The sequence below is a fragment of the Panthera leo genome, chromosome D3 (genome assembly GCF_018350215.1).
Source record: "Panthera leo isolate Ple1 chromosome D3, P.leo_Ple1_pat1.1, whole genome shotgun sequence".
Taxonomy (NCBI): Eukaryota; Metazoa; Chordata; class Mammalia; order Carnivora; family Felidae; genus Panthera; species Panthera leo.
In genome coordinates this window covers 89511075-89535735 of record NC_056690.1, presented here as the reverse complement: position 1 = coordinate 89535735, position 24661 = coordinate 89511075, and the positions used below count along the sequence as shown (strand labels likewise).

Sequence of the window (24661 nt, the reverse complement as noted above, 5' to 3'; positions counted from 1 at the left end):
CTTCCCCAGGGAGCGTAGGAAATCTGAATGGATGTGAGGCCTAAAAGTGAGCTAAAGTGGGAAACAAAGACTTGTGTGTGTGACCTGCTGACTACCCAGTGTTTGGGCTTCATGTTCGGATGAGTTGTGTGTGTTTCTGTGGTGGGAGAGTGGAGGGGGGCACCTTTGCACTTTGACTTTGGCTCTGTCGCTTATATTAAAACAGAAGCTGATGGCGTTGTGTTTTTGTTATATGTGCGGGACTTCTAGGTGCTGTGTTGTGTGATGTGTTCAGGTGCCCTCAGGTGCAGGAGGAAACGGTGATCCCTTTGTGCCCCCAGGTTCCAGGGACACTGAGGACAACGCTGCGTCGATGTGACTGAATCACGCAACTGTCTGGTTCAGCCGAGCTCTGTAATTAGCACCCTGAGAATTTTAGGAGGCATGTTTTCATGAGACTACATTTCTTAAAATATATTTTATGACTGCTGTTTGTATGGGGGTGTTTGGAGCGGTCTGTCATTGTTTGATGCAGTGAGCTTCTTGTTTCTTCTTAGGAGACAAGGAAGTGAAAATATGGAGACGTCTACTGGGCTGATGAAGGAAAAGAGAAAAAAGGAAGACAAGTAGGAAGGATAGGTCTGTGTGCTGCGCTTGTGTGTATGTGAAGGTGTGTGTACACGTGTATGTACGTACGTGTGCGTGTAATAGAAAACACACGGACACCTTTGGAGAACAGAAGGAGATAAATAAGGGAAAAGACAGGGGTGCCTGGGTGACTCAGTTGGTTAGGCATCCAACTCTTGATTTCAGCTCAGGTCATGATCTCATGGTTCATGAGTTCAAGCCCTGCATCGGGCTCCATGCAAACAGTGCAGAGCCTGCTTGGGATTCTCTGTCTCCCCCTCTCTCTGTTCCTCCACTGCTCATGCTCTCTCTCTCTGTCTCAAAATAAATAAACTTAAAAAAGAGAGAGAGAAAAGACAGCACGATAAAATCCAAAGGGTTGTTCAGTTTTCTCACCAAACATTTTCTCCCTGAGTTTTTAGAAAAAAATTTTTTTATTATTTTTTTGAGTTAACTGTTCATTTTGAGGTCTTGATGTAATGATATGAGTAGGAAAGACTGGAGAAGAAATTGTGATAGAGATGAGATCCTTTTTATTTTTATTTATTTATTTTTTTTAACATTTATTTATTTTTGAGACAGAGAGAGAGCATGAACAGGGAGGGTCAGAGAAAGAGGGAGACACAGAATCTGAAACAGGCTCCAGGCTCTGAGCTGTCAGCACAGAGCCCGACGCGGGGCTCGAACCCACGGACCGTGAGATCATGACCTGAGCCGAAGTCGGACGCTTAACCGACTGAGCCACCCAGGCGCCCCATGAGATCCTTTTTAAAGTTGGAGAGTATTCATCACGTTTGGGAGAAATCACCAGTAGTCTTTCAAGTGTGGTTTTCCCTGTACGTGACCTTCGGCTCGGAGGCAGGCTGGTAGAAGGGCCAAAGCATTGATTTTGGCATCACTGCTCTTCCGCACCTTAACTGAGGAGCCTGGTGTATATGATTTAAATGAGTCTCACTTTTGTCACTTGTAAGATGTCATCTTATAACAACAGTGGATTCTTCACAGGATTGCTGTATTAAATGGGATGGGAGGAACCTGGTCCATAATAAATGTCCAACTAATACAGTTATTCTGTGTGTTTCACCGGGCAGCTTATCACAATGAATTGTGTCTGTGCATCAGGACTTAGCAGCAACATGGGCTAATGCAAACGGTGAGCAGAACTGGGGACATTTGGGTAACATAGGCTTGAGAAGCTGACAGAAACCTTATCCTAAAGTTTGGAAGCTGCTGGTGAAATATACATAAAATACACGCTTTTCTCTTCCTTTGCATTCTTTCTGATTTAAAATGTTGTCATTTAAAGATGTGTTTTCTTCATTTATTGGGTCATTTCAGCCAACGCTTTCTGAGGGCCGGGCGCTGTGCTGAATGCCAGTGGGCTGGAAACAGGGGAGGAGAAATATAAAGGGGAACCAGATGGAAGGGAGGTGCCTGGCTTCCCCCCAGACACTGGAGACCAGGGCCCGTCTCCTTGGTGGTCACATACCAAAGGGCTGGCTCCCAGGTCTTCAAGAAAGACATTCCTGGAACCGTACAACTGGCAAGCAGCTGGGAGAAGATTGACATCTCGGAGGGGTGGATGAAGGATTTACAATGACACGTCCTCTAAAGTAAATGCTCTAAGGAAAGGGAGGTCAGGGGCTGCAGTCAGGAGCAAGCCTGTCAGAATGTCACCGGGCTGAGGGTCTGTGGGTGGCGGGGGGGACAGGGAGGGTGGGGAAGGACAGCCATGAGAGGAACCGTAGAGCACAATGGCCCAGAGGAACTTAAAGCCACAGCTTCTGAAAGGGGCCAGTGGCTTCACTTTCTCCTCCACCATTTCCTAAATGTGCGACCTGGACCAAGTTACTTAAGCTCTGAGACTCATCTCTCTAGTGGGTCAACTGGGGATATTGTTTGAAGGATTCAAGAGTGACGCATGGAAATGCTCCATGGCAAGTGATCATGTGAAGGCTTCTTACCTGTGCAGAGAGAAGGCGAATGGTTCAGCCTTCTTAGCCACATGGCTGGCAGCCGGCTGTCTGCCCTGGGCCCGGTGGTGGAGGGCTGGGTGTGTCCTTCTAAGGATTTCGGCCTCAGGGGCTGCCTGTGAGACCTTGGAGCAGGGAAGTGACATGGTGACAGGGAGGTAACTTAGAACAGGCGGGCGTCCCTGAAGAGGGTACATAACATACACAAAGCAGGAAGTTAATTTTTTGCTTTTACTTTTGAGAATGACAATTTTTTAAAATGTTTATTTATTTATTTTTTTGAAAGAGAGCATGAGGGGGAGGGCAGAGAGGGAGGGAGAGAGAGAATCCCAAGCAGGCTCTGCACTGTCAGCACAGAGCCCCATGTGGGGCTGGATCCCATGAACCGTGAGACCATGACCTGAGCCAAAATCAGGAGTCAGATCTTAACCGACTGAGTCACTCAGGCACCACCGATTTTTATTATTTTTTTTTAATTTAAAAATGTTTATTTTTGAGAGAGAGAGCGAGTGGGGTAGGGGCAGAGAGGGAGACACAGAATCTGATGAGACTCCAGGCTCTGAGCTGTCAGCACAGATCCTGACGCAGGGCTCAGACTCACGAGCCATGAGATCATGACATGAGTCAAAGTCGGACGCTCAACCGACTGAGCCACCCAGGTGCCCCTAGTATTTTTAATTTCCCTACATGATGTTGATCTGTAAATCTCACTCTTTTTCTTCTTTTCCTCTCCACTTCTTTTTTTTTTTTTTTTGCCATCCATTCATACTGCTGAATATATACTTAGCTTGTTGCTTTTAACTAGAGTGTCATGATCCACAGTATCTATTTTCCCACATATTTCTTATTTATTCCCCTAGTGATAGACAGCACATCAGTTATCTCATGCTACGTGACAAGATGCCCCAAAGTTTGTGCCTTACAACAGCTGCTTTGCTTGCTTGTGATTCTGGGGGACAACAGTCAGAGGGCTCAGCAGTCTGGTCTTGCTGAGGGTTCCTCGTGTGGCCGCAGCCATCTGGTTGCTCCCGTGGGGCTGGATGGCCTATGACAGCCTCCCAACCACATTGACAGTCCACTGGGCTACGTGTTCCAACAGGCTGGTCAAACCTGACGCTGCTGTAAGGGCCGTGGGTGTCTTATTGCCATGAAGTGTCATCATGATAATTGTGTAGTAGGATCACCAGACTCAAAAACTTAGAATTTTCTGTAAAAGAAAACTTAAACATTACTTATTTTTTAATTGTTGGAAATGGCTCGTACTTACACCCAGCACATAATTTTCTGAATTGTCGCCAAAATAGTCACTCTTGGCAAAAAGAAATTATTCTCACTTTCCGAACTTCTGTGGTGACTGCTTAAGTCCATAAGGAAAGATGAACGTATCTATAGGAGACTTACTCTGAGTATGACATTACTCTTTGAAGGAGAAAATATGAAGAATTTGAGCTTCTTCCTTCTTTCCTTGCTGGGCCATTTGTTCACTCACCAAATTCACCCTCTTGGCAAACATTTATCTAATGCTGTTTTCTACTGGACTATAGGAAAAATGTAGTTGAATGAAACAATGTGTTCTCCTGAGGAAATAATCATCCAGATGGAAGATGTGACATGTTCGTAAAAAAATACCACGTAGTGCCAGAGGAGTGTCCTATGGGAGTTTTGGACCAGGTACTATAAGACTTGGGGGAGCATTTTCCTCTAGCTGGGAAGGAAGGAACTAAAATGAATGAATGAATGAATTTATTTTAAGTTTATGTATTTTGAGTTGGAGGGAGGGGCAGAGAGAGGGAGAGAGAGAATCCCAAGCAGGCTGTGTGCTGTCAGTGCAGAACCTGATGCTGGGCTTGCACCCATGAACCATGAGATTGTGACCTGAGCCCAAATCAAGAGTCAAATGCTTAATCGACTGAGCTACCCAGGTGCCCTAAGGAACTAATATTTATTAAGCAGAGAACAGGTGTCACAACCCATTATCCGTGTAATGGATGAATCTGTGCCCACAGGAAGGTCAGAGCGAGTTAAGAGGGGACTTTTCTGGGGGATGGAGTGAATGAAGGCAGGGGTGCCCCAGAAATGGACAGTGGGCAGGCACATCCATGGATTAAGAGGATGGGAGGGTGTGCGTGAGCTGAGAACAAACTGCAGAGACCTTGGACACTGGTAAGTCATTTGGACATTGCTTTGTAGGAAATGGGAGAACAACAGCGCTCGTTAAGCAGGAGGATGTGATCAAAATTCTGTTTTAAGAAAATAAATTTGAGTGACTTCAGAGTTTGTTTAAAGCTCCTTCCTGAGATGGGAGAGACTGAAAATGAGCCAAGGATATACTGGAAAAACACACAAGTGGGGAGGTCTCCTAGTGGGGAAGGTGGTGCTATTTAATATAGTCCCTGCTCCAAGATGACCCTGCTTGGTTTTCTTCCCAGTTCCCATCACTACTGGCGATCACCTTGCCTGTTTATGCATTTACGTGTTTAAAGTTTGCCCCACCCCTACTAGAATCTACATCATTTACCCTCAGGGCCAGGAACCCTTGCTTACATTTAGAGTTAATCAAAAATAGGTTAATGTTAATGGAAAACAGGTTAGAAACACTTAAGTCCCAGTTTGACTTGATTTTCTCCAGTAAGATTGGGTTTGGGCACGAATATGGAGAAATATTTAATTTCTGTATAGAGTTGCACGATTGTCAAGTACTCACACGTTTTATTTTTATGCCTCCCAACACCCACAAAAGCCAATCTGAAAGGCAGACATTCATTCACTCAACGTTTATTGAGCACTTACTCTCTGCCTGATGTACTGTGTTGTGCTTACAAAGATGCATTTGAGGTAGTTCTTGCAACTTTAGGTCTTATGTTGTGGTGAAGAAAACCAATACACTCAGAGAATTATAACGCAATACGTCTGTGTTAGCTAGGGCTCTCCAGAGAGACAGAACCAATAAGATGTGCATATATATAGAAAGAGATTTATTGTAAGGAATCGACTTACATGATTATGGAGGCTGAGATATCCCAAGATCTGCAGTCAGCAAGCTGGAGACCCAGGAGAGCTGATGATGTACTTCTAGTCTGAGTCCAACAGGCTTGAGATGCAGGGATAGCTGATGCTTCAGTTTGAGTCTGAAGGCAGGAAAATACCAGTGTCCCAGTTTGAAGGCATTCAGGCAGGAGGAGCTTCCTTTTACTCCAAGGAGAATCCGTCTTTTTGTTCTTTTCAGACCTTCAACTGATTGGACGAGGCCCACCCACCTGGGAAGGGCAATCTGCTTTACTCACTGTATTGATTTAAATATTCATCTCATCTCACCTTTACAGACATAACCAGAATTATGTTTAACCAAGTGTCTTTTCACCTCATGGCTAGGTCCAGTTGACACATAAAATTAGCTATCACAATGTCCATTGTTATTATAGAGATATAATCCAAGTTCCATTCAAACTAATTCCATCTTGGGCAATTAGAGAAGGCTTTATAAAGGAGGTACCATAGAAATAGTTGATGGATATTACTGTCATCTCTATTTTTAAAAAAATATATATATTTTAATGTTTATTTATTTTTGAAAGAGACAGAGAGAGAGGGAGACAGAGAGAGACAGACACAGCATGAGTGAGGGAGGGGCAGAGAAAGAGGGAGACATAGAATCCGAGGCAGGCTCCAGGCACAGAGCCTGATGTAGGGCTCGAACCCATAGACTGTGAGATCATGACCTGAGCCAAAGTCAGACACTTAACTGACTGAGCCCTCCAGGCACCCAAATCATCTCTATTTTTTCAAAGAAGGAAACAGACATTCAGGGAGATTAAATAATTTCCCATCATACATGGACAGGAAGTAATAAGGCCAGGAGTTGAGCCCACGTGTTTCTGATTCCAGTTTTGTATTTTTGCATTAGGTAGAATAAGCAATTGGAAGAAAGAATTATATTTTAAGACAGTGAAAGAACATCCAATTTTAAAAAATTATTTTCAATTCAGGTCTTAGTTCAGTTATACCCTAAGCTGCCAGAAGGGCTTGTGAGGGTCATTTTAGGGTCATGGTAGAGAGTCTTCCTCCCCCTGTCCCCTGTGTTCCTCAGCATTCCCTGTGCTGGTTGTGGGATGGGCAGTGGTGGCCTTTGGCTTTGGTACTTGGGGTTTCCCAGTGATCGTCCTGGTTTTGGGGTAGGTGAGGGTCTCTCGTAATGGTAGAGCAGAGTCTTGTAGCTCCCAGTTGTGGGAGCCTTGGGGGTGTTGGAACATGTCCTGTGCATTCGTTCCCCCAGAAGTTCATTTCTCGTGTGCACCTGCTTTGGACTGGTTTCCCTATGGGCTTTAACTCTTGCCCCCTCCTGACATCAATAAACAAGTGGCTATTGAGTGTGAGGCATGTCCACAACTGTGTGTGAGCTTGCGTGGTCAATGCCTGGCACAATCCAGTGCGGGTGGATTGTTTTTAACTTTCAATTCAAACTCTTCAGGTAGAAGTAAAATCCTGTTGGTCTACCCTAGGTCAAGTGCCCACTCTGGCACAATGCTGGGTATCTCCTAGAGCCACCCCCTAGCACAGAATGCAGATAGTATTTTAGAAGAGATGGGCTACACAGGCATCTCCGATGTATTTCTACAAAAGTCCCACCTCTGACTCCCACCTGGGACTCCAGTATGCTTATCTCAGCAGTGACTGATTGTGTCTGGGCATTCATCATTCTCCGCCTGGGAACACAGCAATTATGACTCATCTTTCTGGCCACTCACAGGGTCCTCGAGAAACCACACTGGCTTACAGGTGGTTAAGTCCATCCTGCTTAACTACTGTTGAACTATGGAAGGAAAAACCTCCCCTCCCCTTAAATCTGCAGTCGAATCACTTTCAAGGCTGTTCTTGCTGTGGATTTTCAACTGCCATCTGAAAGGGTGTTAGTCATCTTAATAACGTGAATTAATCATAACCCAGCCTGCCGGACAATATTGCAATCAAAACAACAGAGACTGAAATGTTCCAGCCAGAATGAGAACATATGAACATAGCTTAACTCAGAAATATTGCAGCTGCATTCAACAGGGTTCCAATCAAAAGAGACTTACAAGCCATATCTAAGATGTTTTGGTTGTTAAAAGTGCTTTTGTCACTAAAGGGATGTCAGCTCTGTAATTTCAGGCTCAAATAATGAAGAGAATGACAGTAATTATGGACATTTTGTGACCAGAACACTTCCAACCAAATGATACAGTTGCAGTTGTATCTTTTTGAAGCAGCTGAATTCTGTTGGTTCTCATATGTCAATTTCTGAAGAATGGGATTGTTATTAATAAGACATTAACAGGATATCATTTCCTTCAACGATAACTTGATCTCTCTGTAAAAGTGAGTTATTAGAACAATTAAGAACTGTATTAGAGTCTACGGTCCAGACATGATTCAGTGTTTTCTCCCCTTGTTGGCATATTTGATGCTTTTGAAAAATGTGCCTTCTCTTTTTTTTTCCCCCCGCCAATCTGCTTTAAATTGTATGGGAGTTAAAACTCCTTTGTTCTTTTTGAAGATTTTTACAAATTGCTTTTTGGAATGACTGAGCGACTTTAGAATTCTCTTTATTATCGACCCAATCGTAAAGCCTAGCAGAACAGAACAGAAGACACCGTGGGTCGCATGTCAGGCACCGTGTAGACGCTTTCAGATCATTCAGTGTATCCTCACAGCACCCCCCGGAAAGTAGGTACTTCTCTTCCCACTTTTAAAAATGAGACTACTGAAGGTCACATGACTGGCCACGACACTGCGTAACACTCAGGTTATCTGACGGCAAGGACCAGCTTCTGCCTTCCAGAACATTCCTCTCCCTCTACCCCCTTCGCTAAGCCCCCTACACTAACCAGCTGAAGTCTGCCTTAGGCCCACTTATGGTGTTGTGCCCAAACACAGAGCATGCTGGCTACAGACGGGGCGGGCGGTGTGGGCATCCTGCCCCTCTGATCCCAAACCCCCTCCTCTGTGGACTCAACCTGAGTTGAGGCCTTCCAGTAACAAAGCAGCCTCTAGACATCAGCGGCCGGGAGAGCTCTTCGGGGACACTGCAGGATGCAGCAGAGCAGCGGGGTCCTTGGACACCGGGGTAGATTGTCTCCCTGGCTGGGCTCTCCCCTCCTCGTGTCTCAGCTGCGCTGTCTCTGAGGGAGACGTGCTGATGTGGGGGCTCGGCCAGCAAGGGTCTGCGGAGACGGTTCCCTGGTGAGAACACAGGAAGGGCAGCTCCTGTGCAGAAGGCGCTTCAGGAGAGTTGCCTGCAGGACTGGAATCCACCTTCCATCCCCTTATGGCTCACCCAGCAGGTTGCAGCAACAGGCCACGAACGCCAGTGCCACGGGGCTGACATTGCACAGTGTCACAGGAGTTGGGAAGGGTCCTGGAGTGCACTCTGTCCCTGAGGAAACGGGTCACTGTGGGGTGGGGGTCTTTAAGCATTTGTGCAAAACTCTGTAGGCACGTGAGTTACGTCTGTGTGTGTGTGAGCATGCGTGTCCCAAAGAAGCCTTTATTCAGTGTCCCTTTTGTATGAGGACTAGTGTCACTTCTATGCTGTTTTTCCTTCGAAATTGCCTTTATCCTCAGCGACAAGATCTGCCCCTTCCAGCCCAGTTAGGGACATCCATCCTGTGACAGGGGGGCACACAGACATGTTCTCACACCTCCTGACTCCCAGCCTCAAGCGGGGACTGACGTGAGCCTGTGGGGAGTCCTGGCCTCGGGTTCTAGGCGATGCATAAGCATATGAGAACACAGCCTCAACAGAAGCCTCAGGCAGTGGCGAGAGCCTGTTCTCCACCAGCCGGGAGATGGTGAGGCCAGCCCTTCTCCTATTGCCCCAGGGGCGGGAGAAGGAGAAAAGGAGAGTGCTGGTGAGCTCCGGGGCACCATGGGGGACTGTGCAGAGCCAGGTGGCCAGCCAGGGAGCACCGTGGAGGGACGGTGACACTCCTCTCCTCCCTTTCATCTTCCGGCAGCCGCTCTGTCTGGGGCAGGTTGTGTGTCTGAGTCCCCCCACCCAGACCCATGCTCATTCTTTAAGCCCTCTCAGGGCTCATCTGATAGCCAGGGGACTTGTGTTCTTTTAGTTCTTGAAACACAGTGGGCTGCATTCGGGTCCCCTCTCCTGCACCCCGGTGCGTGCCCGCTCTTTCTCCCTTTCTGAATAAAGCCGAACACGGCCTAGACTGGCTGAGCTCGCAAGAAGAGCAGGGTGTCTACCCAGAATTGTCCTGGGAAAGGGTAACCTGTCTGCCCTGCCATTCCTAGAGTGGACATGAGTACGTTCAAGTTTGTTTACAACACACGCTCTTCTAGGCAGGAATTGAAAGCAGGTTAAATCTTCGTTCATTTAAAAACGCCTGCGTTGTAATCAGTTTTTTTTTGTGATGGGGAAGGACTTACCTCTTGTTTCCTGGAACTGGCTGCCAGTCCCCCCTGTGGGTTCACCATCCAGCAGGGGGCGCTCACTGCAAAGGCAGGAGCCTGGCTGGGTGGGGGTGGGGGGTAGACCAGAGACCCGGTGACGCTTGTCTTTATTGTGCCCCCCGCAGTGGTCCTTCAGCCCCCCATGACAGCTCGACAGCTCGGAGGAGGATCCCTGGCTTCTTGGCTTGGAGGTTTGTTGACAGACTAGATTTGTAGGCGTATTCTTTTCTGAAATGGTGCCTGTGGAAATCACAAGTAATTAGAGAGAAGTGCACCCGGTAGGTAGGTAGATGAGTGGAAAGACAGTGGGACTCTGGGGGGGACCCTGAGGAAAACCCTAAGGGCAAGGAGGGGCACCCCACCGAGGAGTGGGCTGGTGTGACCCTTTGCCTGGAGCAGCGGTCTGGCGGGAGGAGCTGAGCTGAGCTGGCAGCCATGGGGAGCCTCCAAAGGCTTTGAGCAGGGACTTGATCAGCTGTGTGGTTTTAGGAAAAGGACTCCTTCAGCAGTGTTGAGGGTGACTGAAGGAGAGAATGGAAGGGAAGAAGCAAGTCAGCAAGCTGTGCCCACACTCCAGACGGAGAGGAGACAGTAGCTTTGGAAGACACTTGGGAGGGAGAGTGGACAGAATTTTAAAATCTGGCTTCTGCTCCCTTGTTTCTGTCCACTGCTTCCTCCCTGCAGGCGGGCACTCTGTCAGCCTCTCTGCCCTTCCCTCCTGCCCATGCTGTTCCATCTACTCTGGCTTTACCCACCTTCCCTTTCCTGCCCCCTCGGACACCTCCTCTCCCCACCGCGCCCTGACCTGACCTCAGTCTGTGGCCTGCCCTGTCATTTTACACCATTTACTCTCATCGTAACGACTTTGGTTTCAACTCCACTGGGTTCGTGCATCTTCCCACCGGAATATGAGTGAGTGGCAGGGCCTCTGTGCACAGAGTCTTGTCTGCTGTTGAATCTTCAAGGTGCAGCAGTGACCGCGGGCACAAGTGAGCAGGAAGAGAGCTCGGAGGTCAGGGGGACTCCCGGGAGTGTCTAGTGATGCCCCACAGCACGAGGACGTGTGGCATGAGCAGCAGGTTCAGGAGGAAAGACCACGGTTGCATATCAGTTGTGTCATTTTGGCAGTGCTGTGTGTGGGACGTGGAAGGAGCAGTGTTGATCACGTGGCTTGCTGTGTGGCGCCGGCTCTCAGAGACCACTGGGGACCAAAGATCCAGACCTGGGAGCTCTCTGGCCTCACGCTGGCATTCACATTAGCTGATGACACTGGGAGAATATTCTCAGGGAGAGCATACTTTTGTGACTCGGGCAAGTCTCTTAACCTCTTTAACTTTGACTTTCCCTGTGTGTCGGCTGAGGCTAATCCTACCCATCTCTAGCTCTCGTGATCATTAAAGACTGATGTCTACACGGAGCTCAACCCAATGACAAGTGCACAGCATGCAAGCAATGAACAGTAGCTAAAAGGAGGGAAAAAATGGAACTCGGGGAATACGTAGTGGGGCAGGGGAAGAGTTCACATGAAAAAACAGAAAGGTAAGAGCGAAGCTAGCAAAAGCTTAGTTGCTTTTCTTTTTAATAATAACGTGAAAATTCAGCATAATTCTAGAGTTGTATTTGCAGCATTCTCCTAAACGATAGCTTTAAGTCAAACAAGTATGTAAAGGTTTTCATTTTTTTGGTTCTGTATGATATTTCAAATAAGTAAAACTAAAGAAACATTTTCAATGAAGTAGTTTTGAAAAATTGTTTGTACAGCACGTCACATTATAAATGACGTTTGTTCAGATCTGGTTTTTATTTGATTATATTTACTTATCTTTAGTGTCAAGACTAACGTTTCACATAAAACTTCTCCTACATGGCTGCTGAAGGCTAGTCAGATTTTATTTAATTAAAGTTTAACTTGTGTAGAGGAGGAATTTCAGAATTAATTCCTATTGCCAAAAGTTAAGAGTATAAATGAATGGTTTTAGAAGTTTTATCAGGCTGAAATGTATTTTCTCAGTTAATGGCTTCCCGAGAAGTGATTTACAGTTCTCTACAAATGTAGGTAACAAGTGTAAGTGGCGGGTGCAAATGCTTTAGAAACGTCAGCATCCATCCATGTGATTTTAAATCAATGGGTTGTGAAATTTTTCTGTCAGAACAATGGATTATGAGTCTTTAGGCCCCACTACAAAATTATTCCTGTCATTCACAAATTAAAAATAATCTTTCCGCCATGTCTTTTCCCAGTAGCCTTGTCCACTTACCCTTGAACGTCAGACATTGTGTTCGACGTCGTCACGCGGTTGAGGCAGCAGAGCGTGGTGGGCTTGGGCGTCTCACACTCGGGAAGAAGGGTCTCACCCTCTATTAATGAAAGACAAATTAGAACAGCAACGAGAGACCAACCGTCTTTCATCTACCAAGTTGGAAGCAGGTAATAAAAAGCATACCTGGTGGTGTTAGATTGTGGGCACAGAGGGGACCATCCTCTTTCACAGCTGGTATGAGTGAGAATTAGGATGATTTTTGTTCAGGACAGTTTGACCAGAACCGTAAAGAACATTTAGCCCTTGGAGGCTCTGATTACGCACCCAGAATTCATCCAGAGAAAGTGAAATATTTGGGCACAGATTTGTACACAGGACTGCTCACTATGGATGCCGTGTATCCTAGTGAAAATGTGCAAGCCACCTGCCTGCCCGTCACATACAAACCACGAGAGCCACACAAGGAGATCTATGTAGACATTAAAAAAGTCACATTATGGAAGAATGTGAATATTTAGTGAAAACGGAAAGAGTTTCTAAGTGACGAAAGCAGAGTACAACATAGGTTTAGAGTATGCACATAAACATATACTCATGCATACAAGAGAATATGAGGATGAAGTCTTAGTGATCTTTTGCTGTAAAACAGCAATAATTTATTGCTTCTTGTGATTCTCTAGCTTGACTAGGCCTAGCTGGTGCTTGGGTTGGGGTTCCTTCCTCCTGGGTTTGGCTGGGGTCGCTCACATGACTCTATCTCGCTGGGGGTTGGACGTGGCTGGTGGGACCAAGGAGGCTTCTCTCCCAGGCCTGGGGCTTCAGCTTTCCTCCGCGCGGCCGATGCATGTGGCTAGCTTAGGCTTGCTCACAGCAAGGTGGTCTGGGGTAGTTGGGCTTTCTACCTGGTGGTCGGCTTCTCTTCAGATAAAAGGCAGAAACTGCCAGATCTTTAAAGGCTAGACCAAAAGCCAGCATTGCGTTGCCTCTGCCCAGTCCATTGGTCAAGATGCGTCACGAGGCCAAGTTCAATGGGAGGGTGGAGTGTAGGAACCTTTAGGGAGAGAAGGAATAATGGCAGCCATCTTTGGGTCCTGTCCAATGCAATGTATACCGAATTTTACTTTTTAAAATTTTTTTCAAATTTTATTTATTTTGAGATGGGGAGGGGTAGAGAGAGTGGGAGAGAGAGAGAGAATCCCCAGCAGGCTCTGCACTGTCAGCGCAGAGCCCAACGCATGGCTTGAGCTCATGCACCATGAGATCATGACCTGAGCTAAAATCAAGAGTCCGATGCTTAACTGACTGAGCCACCCAGACACCCCTGTACACCTGAATTTTAAAAGCAGTTTTCTCCAGGTGATGTGATGATACACTTATTAACATCTCTCTGTATATTTATATCTGTCTATCTGAATGTTATCTATATCTAATCTATCTATCTGTCTGTCTATCTAGATACAGATCTGTTTCTGTGTACTTTCAGTTTTCTTTGTAATTACTTACGCTGAATTTCTACTTCATCATCATCAAAAACAAAAACCAAAAAGCAAAAATCCTGACTGCCCCAAATTGTAGTTGTGTGTATAGGGCATTATATAGAGTTTGAATTATAACTGTTATTTGCTTTATTTGGGACAGTTACTTACATCTGTGAAGCCACAGTTATGTCATATGTTAAGTGGGGATAATAAGACCTTATGAGAACCAAGTAAGACAAAGTCTGTAAAGTGACCAGTACAGTGCCCACCTAGAAAGTACCCAAGAAATAGTATTTTTTTCGCTATGTGACATCTTTTCTTAAAGTTTTTATATGCAACTGGTAGAGCATCACTATGTTCATATTTTTTTGTTCTTTTCTCCCTGAGCTTTGTGATTTTGCACATCATTTTATTTACATCAGTAATACAAACTCAGATTCCTTTCTCAAACAGAAAAAATAAAATTCCTTGGTCATGTAGTATTTCTTGCCTGGAGAGAAATCCCTGCATCTCCAATCTCCATCCTTAACTGCTATTCGTTCAGGTCTGTAGACGTGCCCAGAGAACCGAGGTTTTCTCTCACAGATGCTGACTGCAAAATGCTGGGCCTCTCAGGATACAGTGTGAATCGTCTGGGTGTCCTGTGGAAGGGGCTCAGTTCTGGGATGCAGAAAATCCAGGATTCTTATTTTTGTTTTATAGCTAAACAGGCGTGTGGTTTTAAGAATGTCATTTCCTCTGTTTTGTTTTTGAAATGTTCAAGAGGGGAGAGATTGGGCGAGGGTGATTTCTAAAGCTCCTTTCAGCTTTAAAATATTGATTCTACTAGTTTAAGCTTATGTCAGGAAGACCAGATGAAGTGTCCAAAAGTTCTGCTTCTTCTGAGCAAGAACTGAAGGCCAATGCTTGCCAAGGGACTGGCATCGTTTAATGGATGGGGCAGCAATGGGGCATTGGACACTCAGTCTCTGTTTTAAATATTACCGCTGACCTGCAGGTTGGCACTTGGGAAATTAAATCCTACCCGCGTGCTTTACTCACTTATGGATCTAAGAGCAATTTTTCTTCTTACCTCTAGAGGTTGTTATGAGATGACTCTATTCAAGGAATGACATTTTCCCCCCAAAATATGAGATTTTTATGGCCAGGTGATGATATTTTACTATTAATGAAGACTCTATAGGAAAGTAACCAAAAATTGCAGGCACTAACACAGACCTAGAAAGACACCAGCACAGCACTTGTTTCCCGGGGTCTCTAGTTCTTGTCTGCACATTGTCACTGAAACCGCTCTGAACTTATAATTAGAAGTGGAAACAAACATTTTGGGGGGAGGGGGTCACTGGGGGTGAACAGTGTTGGAAAGGCTGCCGATGAATTCTCTCATTAGGAACTATGCTCCCGTCATAAACTACTTTTGAGACATAAGATATTAACATCAAATCATGTCTCATGGTTTTTTACAAGTTGAAAAATCAATTAATGCAAGACATAAGTAGTGATGCTGATAATAGTAAATGGAAATCAATCAGTGAATCTATCTACCTATCTCTGCAGTACGATACAATTTCACACCCAGCAGATAGGTAAAAATGAGTGATGATATCAAGCTTTGGCAGATTAGAGGAGTGGAAGGATCCCATTTTACACTGGTAATACGTATGGAAATTGGCACATACACTTTCCAAACCACCTCCACAGAAGAAACATGCAGTTTTTGATCTGGCGATTCTAGTTCTGGGCTTTCTAGAGAAACCTTGTCCATGCACACTGAGAGGCATGTATTATCGTGTTTATAACAGCATCACTCCATGCTGGAAAACTTTGGAAACAGTCCACCAATAGCAGATTGGATAAATAAATCCTGGTATGTTCAGACAGCAGTGATACGAACTATAGGTACCCATATCAACATGAAGGAATCTCATGAAATTATAGTATTAGTTTGCTAAGGCTGCCCTAATAAAGTACCACTGGCTGTGTAGCTTAAACAGAAGAGTTTTATTGTCTCACGCTTCTGGAAGCCAGAAGTCCAAAATCAAGGTTCTGGAGGACTGGTTCCTTTTGAGGCTGGGAGGGAACACTCTACCCCAGGCCTCTTTCCTTAGACGGTAGATGGCTGTCTTCTCCTGTGTCTCTTCTCATCATCTTTCCTGTTACGTATGTCTCTGTGTCCAAATTTACCTTTTCTATAAAGAAATTAGTCATATTGGATTGAGGTTCATCCTAATGTCCCCATTTTAGGTTGCTTACATCTGTGAAGACCCTCTCTCCAAATAAGGTCACATTCTGAGGTTCTGGAGATCAGCACCTGAGTTTTGAGAAGACACAATTCAGTTCTTTGAGAAGACACATATGTTACTCCTATCCACCTGAAGGGATGTCCCTGGCTTTCAGAAGATTCTCAATAAGGTCTGTGACCTTCAAAAAGTTCAGAAACCCTTGCAAATTAAAAGGAACCTTCTACTATTATTACTTTTATTTACCACTGCTCTATTAAAAGTAGAACCAGGAATTGGGCTCCTGGGTGGCTCAGTCAGTTAGGCGTCTGACTTCGGCTCAGGTCATGATCTCGCCGTTCGTGAGTTCAGTCCCTGTGTTGGGCTCTGTGCTGACAGTTCAGAGCCTGGAGCCCGTTTTGGATTCTGTGTCTCCCTCTCTCTCTTCCCGTCCCCCACTCACACTCTGTCTCCTCTCTCTCTCTCTTTCTCAAAAATAAGTAAACATTAAAAAAAAAAAAGTAGAGCCTGGAAGGGTTGTTAAATGTTACAGAAGCTCATAAGAAAGGCATGCAGAAGCCTTTTCTGTAGGGCATCTGAAAATCAGAACACTGCTCTTTGAAATGGTTTATATACATTACTGTGGGAATTTACTTGGCTAAATAGTCACCTTCCTGTCTTTGAGAAGGATTAAATAGTTGTCCAGTTTTCCACGAGAAATCTCCTCGTATCTCTTCACTTATCACCTTACATATTTCCTTAGTGCGTACTTTTGGATGTAGGAAACGTTTAAAAGACTCCAAGGGGAATCACGTGGTTCACACACTTCCTACCAAATCCTCGCAGGCAGGAGTCTGTCTTCAGGGTCATTCTTTGCAGCTTTAATGACTCGCAAATCCAGGGAGAGTCACCCTGCCAAGTGCTGCTGCTCTTTCTCTGGGCCAGGGCTGAGTATCTCTGCTCTCCCAGGCGGGAAGGGCCCTACTGGGTGCAGGCCTCCGCCGGTTAGCAGTACCGAGATGAAGGCTCCACACCGAGACTTTATAAAAAAGGCAACAAAGATTTGTCGAGAATGACTGAGCTCATATCCCAAAGTTGGAGCCATCTAAATTTACTATATATTAGCTAAAGTATATAAAGCAAACACTAGAGAGATTCCCACTGTGTTCTGATGTACCTAGAGTATCATTGCCCTAAGTGCCATGAATTACGGCTGATGACAATAGTGTAGGGTGGGGGTGGGTCACTGAATGTGCAGCCCCAGGCGGCGGGGTGTGGAGAGCCCTGGAAAAGGAGGAAACGCAGTGGAGCATCCAAGGGCCTCGTGTCAGAGTTGAGTGTTCCCAAAGGTGCCCACGTGGCATCGTGGGTGCCACGTGTCTTATATGGACATCCCTACATGAACCGCACTTAGCAGTTGGGAGTTGTTTTAATTGACGCACAAAGGCCTTTGGAGAATTCTGGCCTCTTTATTTCATATTTATCGGGTGGAAATGCACTCGATTCCATCGGGAAGGACTGGGAACCTACATTTGGAACTTTGCAGAGGTCAGCAGCATCATCAGGAAAACTAAATTCTGTGGGGAGGCCTGGGCAAGATGTCGGGACTCCGAGGGGGAAGCCCACACAGGCAGCAGCCTCAGCCCTCGGTCACAGAGCATGATGTCGGCCCAGAGAAACATTGGGGAGTGAGAAGAAACCAGGAGGGGATTAAGGGGGAGCCCAGGAGGAAGGGGCGTACCCCTCTCCTCTGGTTTGCCCTACATTTAATAATCTCTCAGCTTTATGCAGATGGCTCTTTAAATTCTTGTTAAATTCATGGAAAGTTCCAGTGCCCTTGCTGAATTCATGGAAAGTTGCTACTTTGAAAAATTGTGCACATTCTCATGCAATATAGTTAAAAAATAAATTTCCTTGTTTTATGGTTGCAGAAGCTGTATTTCAGACAAGGATGCCCTTTCTCAGCTGTGGAGGAGAAGGAAAATTTAAGAAGTATTGTTGAAAAAATGAAGGAATTATATTCTTTGTTTTAAGCCAGAGGAGAAAACTGAATGTTTTAAACATATGCAGTACTGAAAAGCACTGTATTTTAAAATAGACCACAGTGTGACTTAATCATCACTAATCTAGAGTAGAATAAATTTTGAGCAGCTCCCTGCTGCTGACTGTGTTTAGTTTAGGATTTACTACCTTTTATTAAATCCTCGGAGAGTATGAAGTCGGAATAAATTACCTCTAGACCCTAGCCCTCTGCCTTCTAACTTGTTTTGCTTCCTTACAATTGCTCGTAGAAGAAAGATAAATAAATTAGTTGGATGTTTCACGTTGCATGGGATGTGTGTCTCATTCACAGGAGGGAGGTACAGGATGGCATCTCACTGAGCTGCCTCACCGTGACCTCCAGTGGATTCCACGTTTGTACTTGTCAAAAACCGCGCCTGGCATCTTGGGCATCACAGAGTAGGTGGTCATTAAACGTTGCTGACCCAATGGTGGCTTTGGCTAAATAACCTTTTAGAGGTGATGTCACTGGGGCTCTATGTAAGCAAGGGTAACGATTCATGGCGTGAGTCTCTGTGCTGGTGACAACCTCTGATGGCAGAAGAGAAATGTTTTAATACGGTGTTTTGAGGAAAGCCAGGAAGCTACAAGCCGATGCCTGAAATCCTGCTGTTACATTAGTCAAGAATCGTTTCTTAATATTTCTACAAATGCATTTCGGTGGTAAATCGCTTTGCCCTTACCAGCACTAGCACCTTGGTGCGAATTAGTTGTCAAATCCTTTATTTATTTATTTTTTAAATTTTACTTTTCTGTGATGAGAACCCAACATGGGATCTTGCCTCTTGAAAGGTTTTTGAGTGTGCAGTGCAGGACTGCTGATTATAGGCGCAGTGATGGTCAGCGGGCTTCTAGGGCTCATTCATTGTGCTTAACTGAAACTATATGCCCATTGACTGGGACTCCCCAGTCCCCGCTCCCCCCAGCCCCTGGTGACCACCAATCTACGCTTTGATTCTACTTTAGATACCTCATATAAGTGGAATCATGCTTCCTCAAAAAATCAAAACCAGAACTACCATAGGATCCAATGATCCTGTGTCTGGCAATGTCTCCAAAGGAATTGAACTCAGGGTATTGAGGAGATATTAGCATTCTCATGTTCACTGCAGCACTAATCACTATAGCTGAGATACAGAAACCACCTAAAGACCACTGATGGATGAATGGGTAAAGAAAATGCTTCATGTACGTTCATACAGTGGAATACTACTCAGCCTTCAAGAAGAAGGAGTCCCCATGATCTATGACAGCACCCAGGGAGGTGAGTCCTGAGCACCCCATCCTGAGGGGTCCAACCCCACACCCATGACACTGTAAGGACCCCTCGCCTTGCTTAGCTGGTTGCTGGCTGGTGTGCGCTCCTGTTTTATTTGCTTTCATCTTCGTGAGCTACGTCTTTCCAGTGGGACGCAGCAGGAACTGCGTGTCTGGCTTGTTTCTGGGTCTCTAGTGCCTGGCACAGGGCTGACCCCACGGCCCCCACGTTGCCCGAAGGATTTGTTACTCTGTTAGCTGAGCCACAGAGCCTCCCAGGGTGAAGGAGACGCCTGCCTGGTCTGCACTGACGAGACAAGATCAGGACACAGCGCATCCCAGGCCAGCATGCCCTGACCTTGGCCTTGAGTGTGACGATGGTTTCCCCTGCAAAGGGAGCCCCCAGCAGATGGATGTCCCTCCACCTGCCCACTGGCTCCACTGTGGCTGCCTCACGTGACAGTTCATGTCTTCATCCCAGAGAAATGACGCCTGCCTTCTCCTATTTCTTTTAATGGAAACTCCTTACGAGCTCTGAAATGAAGGGCTGTTTTGTGAGTAACCAGCTCGATGGGCTCTCTCTCTCTCTCTCTCTAAGAAAGAAACCCTAGTGACTGAAAGAAGGAGCTGTGCCACTTACTGGCCCTGCAGTGAGGCGGGGGCTGTGTGGGGGATGTGCCACAAACCCAGAATAGGAAGCTCTGGGAGACGAAATCATTACACTCTTGGTCTGAGGATAACACCCACCAGTGAAGAAGAAAACCGTGACACGAGGAAATTTCGCAGTGAATCTTTTTTTACTATTCAAACAACGGATTTCAGCTTTTTGTTTCCTCAAAAGTGTCCATATAAAAAGAGGGATTCTTAAAAAGTATATTTACACTTACTGTGTGTGGACTGTCCCAATACTGAAAGCCATAGGAGCGAGCTTTCCATGGATGAGGAAATCGCCATGATTTTATTTTATTATTATTTTCTTTTTCGTTTTTAACGTTTATTTATTTTTGAGAGACACAGAGAGACAGAGAACGAGCAGGGGAGGAACAAAGAGAGAGGGAGACACAGAATCTGAAGCAGGCTCCAGGCTCTGAGCTGTCAGCACAGAGCCTGGCACGGGGCACGAACCACGAGATCGTGACCAGAGCCGAAGTCAGTTGCTTAACTGACTGAACCATCCAGGTGCCCCTATTTTTTTTTTTTAGTTTTTATAAAGATTTTTTTTTAATTTTTTAATGTTTATTTATTTTTGAGAGAGAGTGCAAGCGGGAGAGGGGCAGAGAGAGAGGGAGACACAGAATCCGAAGCAGGCTCCAGGCTCTGAGCTGTCAGCACAGAGCCCGACGTGGGGCTCGAACCCACGAGACGTGAGATCATGACCTGAGCCGAAGTCGGACGCTCAGCCGACTGAGCCACCCAGGCGCCCCTAGTTTTTATAAAGATTTTAAGTAATCTCTAGACCCAACATGGAGCTCGAACTCACAACCCTGAGATCACGAGTTGTGTGTTCCTCTGACTGAGCTAGCCAGATGCCCCGTCCATGATTTTAATCTGCATGAAAAGTAACATTTGGGGCGTCCCTCCCTTGGGGCCAGGAGACATCGTACCTCTGTCGACGTTAGTGCCCATGGCTTCTGCACAGAGTGCGTCAGACCTCATCAGCACGTGCGGCCGAACCACTGCTCTGATTCATCTCATGAGACTGTGAGCTTTATGTTCGAACTTACACGAAGTTTCTGAATTGGAATCCTTTGCGGCCAGAATTCGCTGTTGAACTTGCTGGCACCACTTCCTACTGCCTAGTGGCACAAGTGGTGGGTCTGCTGTGACCTCCCCCACGTAAGAAGACAGACAAGCGTCGGGGTTCACTGTCACAGCGAGTGCTTTGCAGAGCTCTGTGGAGGTGGTGGGAGGGAAGAGCTTGGAATATTTATGAAGCCTCTTGATTGATTCTTTTACATTTGTTCTCAAGTGACAATTCCAGCTATGTGCTGAGACAGGCAGATAGCTATTTAAGGGAGCACCTTATTTGGGAATTTTTTTTTTTTCCTAAAAGGGTAAGAGACTTTAGTGACATCTTTGTTGTTGTTGTTCCTAGAGAACTTTGTCAACTTGATGGGTTGACAGAGAGGAAAGTCTCAATGAGTGTCGTACAGTGTCATTGGATGTGGAGTCCAAAGGGCTCTCGGAATCTTTCATGCCAGCCGCCGATATCTTGGAGACGGAAGAAGAGTTGGTGCAGGGAAGTGAGGTGGTCTCTCCAGGGTCCCGCTGTGTGCTCGGCAGATGGAGACACTGGCCCGATGGTTCCTGGCCCCTGGGCTGCTCGAATTGTCTCTCCTTCGTTTTCCAAATCTTAGACTCCTCATTCCCTCCCTCCCTCCTGCATAGCTCCCTCCTTCAGAGACTTTCCGTGTTGGTTAAGTCTGGGCTGTGGGTTCTTAACCCAGGTCTGAGGACTTCTAGGGACTCCAGGAACTTGCTTCCGACAGACCATGGCAGCACTGATATTGTGCAAAATATCATACAAGTCAGCACATATGCGCTTCCCAGGAGTAGGGTCTATAGCATTCATTATGGCCCCTCAGAGGAAATTGTGCCCTAAAAAAACTTAAGGACCCCAAACCTAGGGAGAGGTAGATGAGCTCTGTGTTTTTATTCGTTTGTCAGTGCCTGTTTCTTAGTACTGACCATATGTCTGGCTCTGTGCTGGTCACTTGGCTCTCTGTAGCTCTGGTAAAACAGCTGAGTATTGTCCCCAGTTGGGTAGCCTTGAGTTTCTTTCTATTATTGAATTTCTCTCTTTCTCTCTATTGGTCTCATTTCCAATTCATCTATTGGAGGCAGAATATTTTATCTCATTGGATGGAAGCATCCTTAGCAATGGGTGTAGTTCTTTTTTTTTTAATTTAAGTTTTTATTTTTTTAAATTTACATCCAAATTAGTTAGCATATAGTGCAACAATGATTTCAGGAGTAGATTCCTCAGCGCCCCTTACCCATTTAGACCATCCCCCCTCCCACGACCCCTCCAGTAACCCTCAGTCTGTTCTCCATATTTATGAGTCTCTTCTGTTTTGTCCCCCTCCCTGTTTTTATGTTATTTTTGTTTCCCTTCCCTTCTGTTCATCTGTTTTGTCTCTTGAAGTCCTCATACGAGTGAAGTCATATGATACTTGTCTTTCTCTGACTGACTCATTTCACTTAGCATAATAGGAATGGGTGTAGTTCTAAACCTACTGGTCTTCCAGGTATGCACAAAGGTGGAAAGTCCTAGAAAAGCCAGGAGGAAGAGGGCACATGGAACCACTGTGCCTGGTGCACACTGGACAGATTAGGGGCTCACCATCAATCCTGGTCCCGATCTTCCTCAGATGCTCGTCAGTGTGTGACGATCACTGGGAACAAGTGTACAGGAGTCTTATTATGGTGGAATTCAGTCTTTGCCCCAGGAAAGGACACTGCAGACAGGGCTTTGTCCTAGAGGCCTTGAGGGGCATGTCATATGTGGACGTGATTGCTGAGTGGCCTGCACCCACAAGGTATTAGGTAGCTTCACAGCTACCAGATTTGTAGTTCGTTTTAGATACTTCTGGCTTGAATTCAAATGGATGAATCAGAGATATGTAGCATTTGGTCTTGGCATCAGTGTCTTTACCATCTCAAAATCCCTTCAAAACTTTTTTTTTAATCTTACTTTTTCCAGAATTTAAATATAAATTGGTGACTTTCTTTTTAAATCTGCAGGAGTGTCTTTGAGGCTATAAGGGAGAATATAAAATACAGAATATTTCTGTTCATAAGAGGCTTAGACTCACTTCAATCAGGTGACCAATATTTATTGAGAACCTACTAAGTACTAGGCTCACACTGGTGAAGAAGACACGTTTTCTGCACCGACTCTACCTTTTAGAAGGGAAGATGGATAGAAAACATGTAAAAAAAAATACACAAAGAAATTAATCTTGGATAGTGGAGAGTATGAACCAGTCAGAGTTCTTAGTGGCAAATAGCACAAATTGGTCAACTGAAACAGAAAAGGAGTTTTGGACGTGTGTTTGGCTGCTTCCAGAATCCACCAGAAGGCTTGGCCGGGAGTAAGGAGAGGCGAGGCGCCGCCGAGGCCTTGTCATAGAAACACGTGCCTTCCCTCTGCTGTCCGCACAGCGCTGGGGAGGCTGGAAGCAGGCCACCCCTCGACTCTCAGCTCCGCCCTCTCCGCGACTTCTGGCCCCTCAGCTGAGGGCAGTCCCTCGTGGGGGCAGGGGTCCCGGGTAGACTCTGTTTAGGTCACGGGGACGATGCTCCAGCTCCTGGAGGATGGGAGAGAGACTGCCTCCTTCTTCACGCCTTCGGCTTTGCAGTGGGGCACCTTGTGATCTCTCTGCACTGGGTGGGGGTCCTTGGAGATGCCAGGTGATGGCTCAGACGGTCGCTGGGGGAGGCTGAGGGCGCCGGGGGGCCTCCCTGAGTGGGTAACCTTTGAGTTGAGATCCACACGATGAGAGGAGGCAGCGAGATGGCCCAGGAGGGAACATTTCGGCAAGAATCCCCAGAGACAGAGAGGAGCCCAGCACCGAAAGACAGGGAGGCAGGCGAGAGCCGGTGGCTGTCTGAGGCGGAGGCGGGTGAAGGGATGAAGTCAGGCGTTTGCAGGGGCCCTTTTCACGGGACCTTGCAGATCCCAGCAAGAGCTTTAGCCTTCTGTCTTCTTGTGGTGCAGACCGCCGCGAGTCTCACTCTGTTTGCGAGGGGGACCAGTAACCAGAGGATGCCCTGAACCAAACGGTGGCTTGAATGCAGACCGCGCCGTCGCCGCTGTCCGTCTGAATGCTGACGGCAGCCTGGAGCAGGTGAAGTTGTGCAGATGGAAAGATGTCAGCTCGCGGGAGGAGCGAGTCTGGCAGCGGTCGGAGGTGGCCTAAGGTGAGAATCGGGAGCTGAGTTTTGGCCGCGCCGAATTGAAAACGAGTCTCACCTTCTCGAGTGGAAATATTAAGGACGCAGATGGATACGTGAATCGGGCGCCGGGGGGAGAAGTTGGCGACTCAGCTTTGCGAGTCCTGGCCGTGTGCGTGGTACGTCAAGCCACAAACCGGGACCCCCCCCGAGAAGAGGATACAGAAGGGCAAGAGGCATGAGAGAGGAGCTTGCAGCAGAGGAGGGTCTCGGAGGGGCCTGGGAAGCAGGTGCCGGCAGGTGGGAGCATTTGGGAGCGAGTGTGGAGCCACGCCAGCCTGGAGCAGGGCGTTTGCGCTGGGTCTCCGGGGCGCCACTTTTAAAACGAGGAATTCGGTTCGGTCTGCGTTATTTCAAATAGGCATCGCTGAAGCACCCTGTGTTTTTTATAGCGCCCAGTTGTTTTC

At 46.4% G+C, this 24661-nt stretch overlaps 1 protein-coding gene across 7 annotated transcripts in view; it reads left to right on the top strand.

Annotated features, from left to right (window-relative positions):
• The window catches only part of FBXO15 (F-box protein 15), a 108191-nt gene extending 83813 nt beyond the window's left edge, over nucleotides 1-24378 (top strand). Inside the window, exons 10-11 of one of the 7 annotated variants that reach the window (XR_006195115.1) lie at nucleotides 12267-12450; nucleotides 24019-24378. Coding sequence is in view for 4 of the 7 variants with exons in the window: in XM_042909950.1 (XP_042765884.1) it covers nucleotides 24019-24075 (57 nt within the window). In the remaining 3 variants the exon portion in view is untranslated. Of the gene's footprint in view, nucleotides 1-536; nucleotides 619-1697; nucleotides 1839-10147; nucleotides 10214-12263; nucleotides 12451-17911; nucleotides 17997-24018 lie in introns of those variants that run through there. The other 6 variants (XR_006195117.1, XR_006195116.1, XM_042909953.1 and 3 more) reach the window with 6 other exon arrangements.
• Nucleotides 24379-24661: the final 283 nt, after the last annotated feature.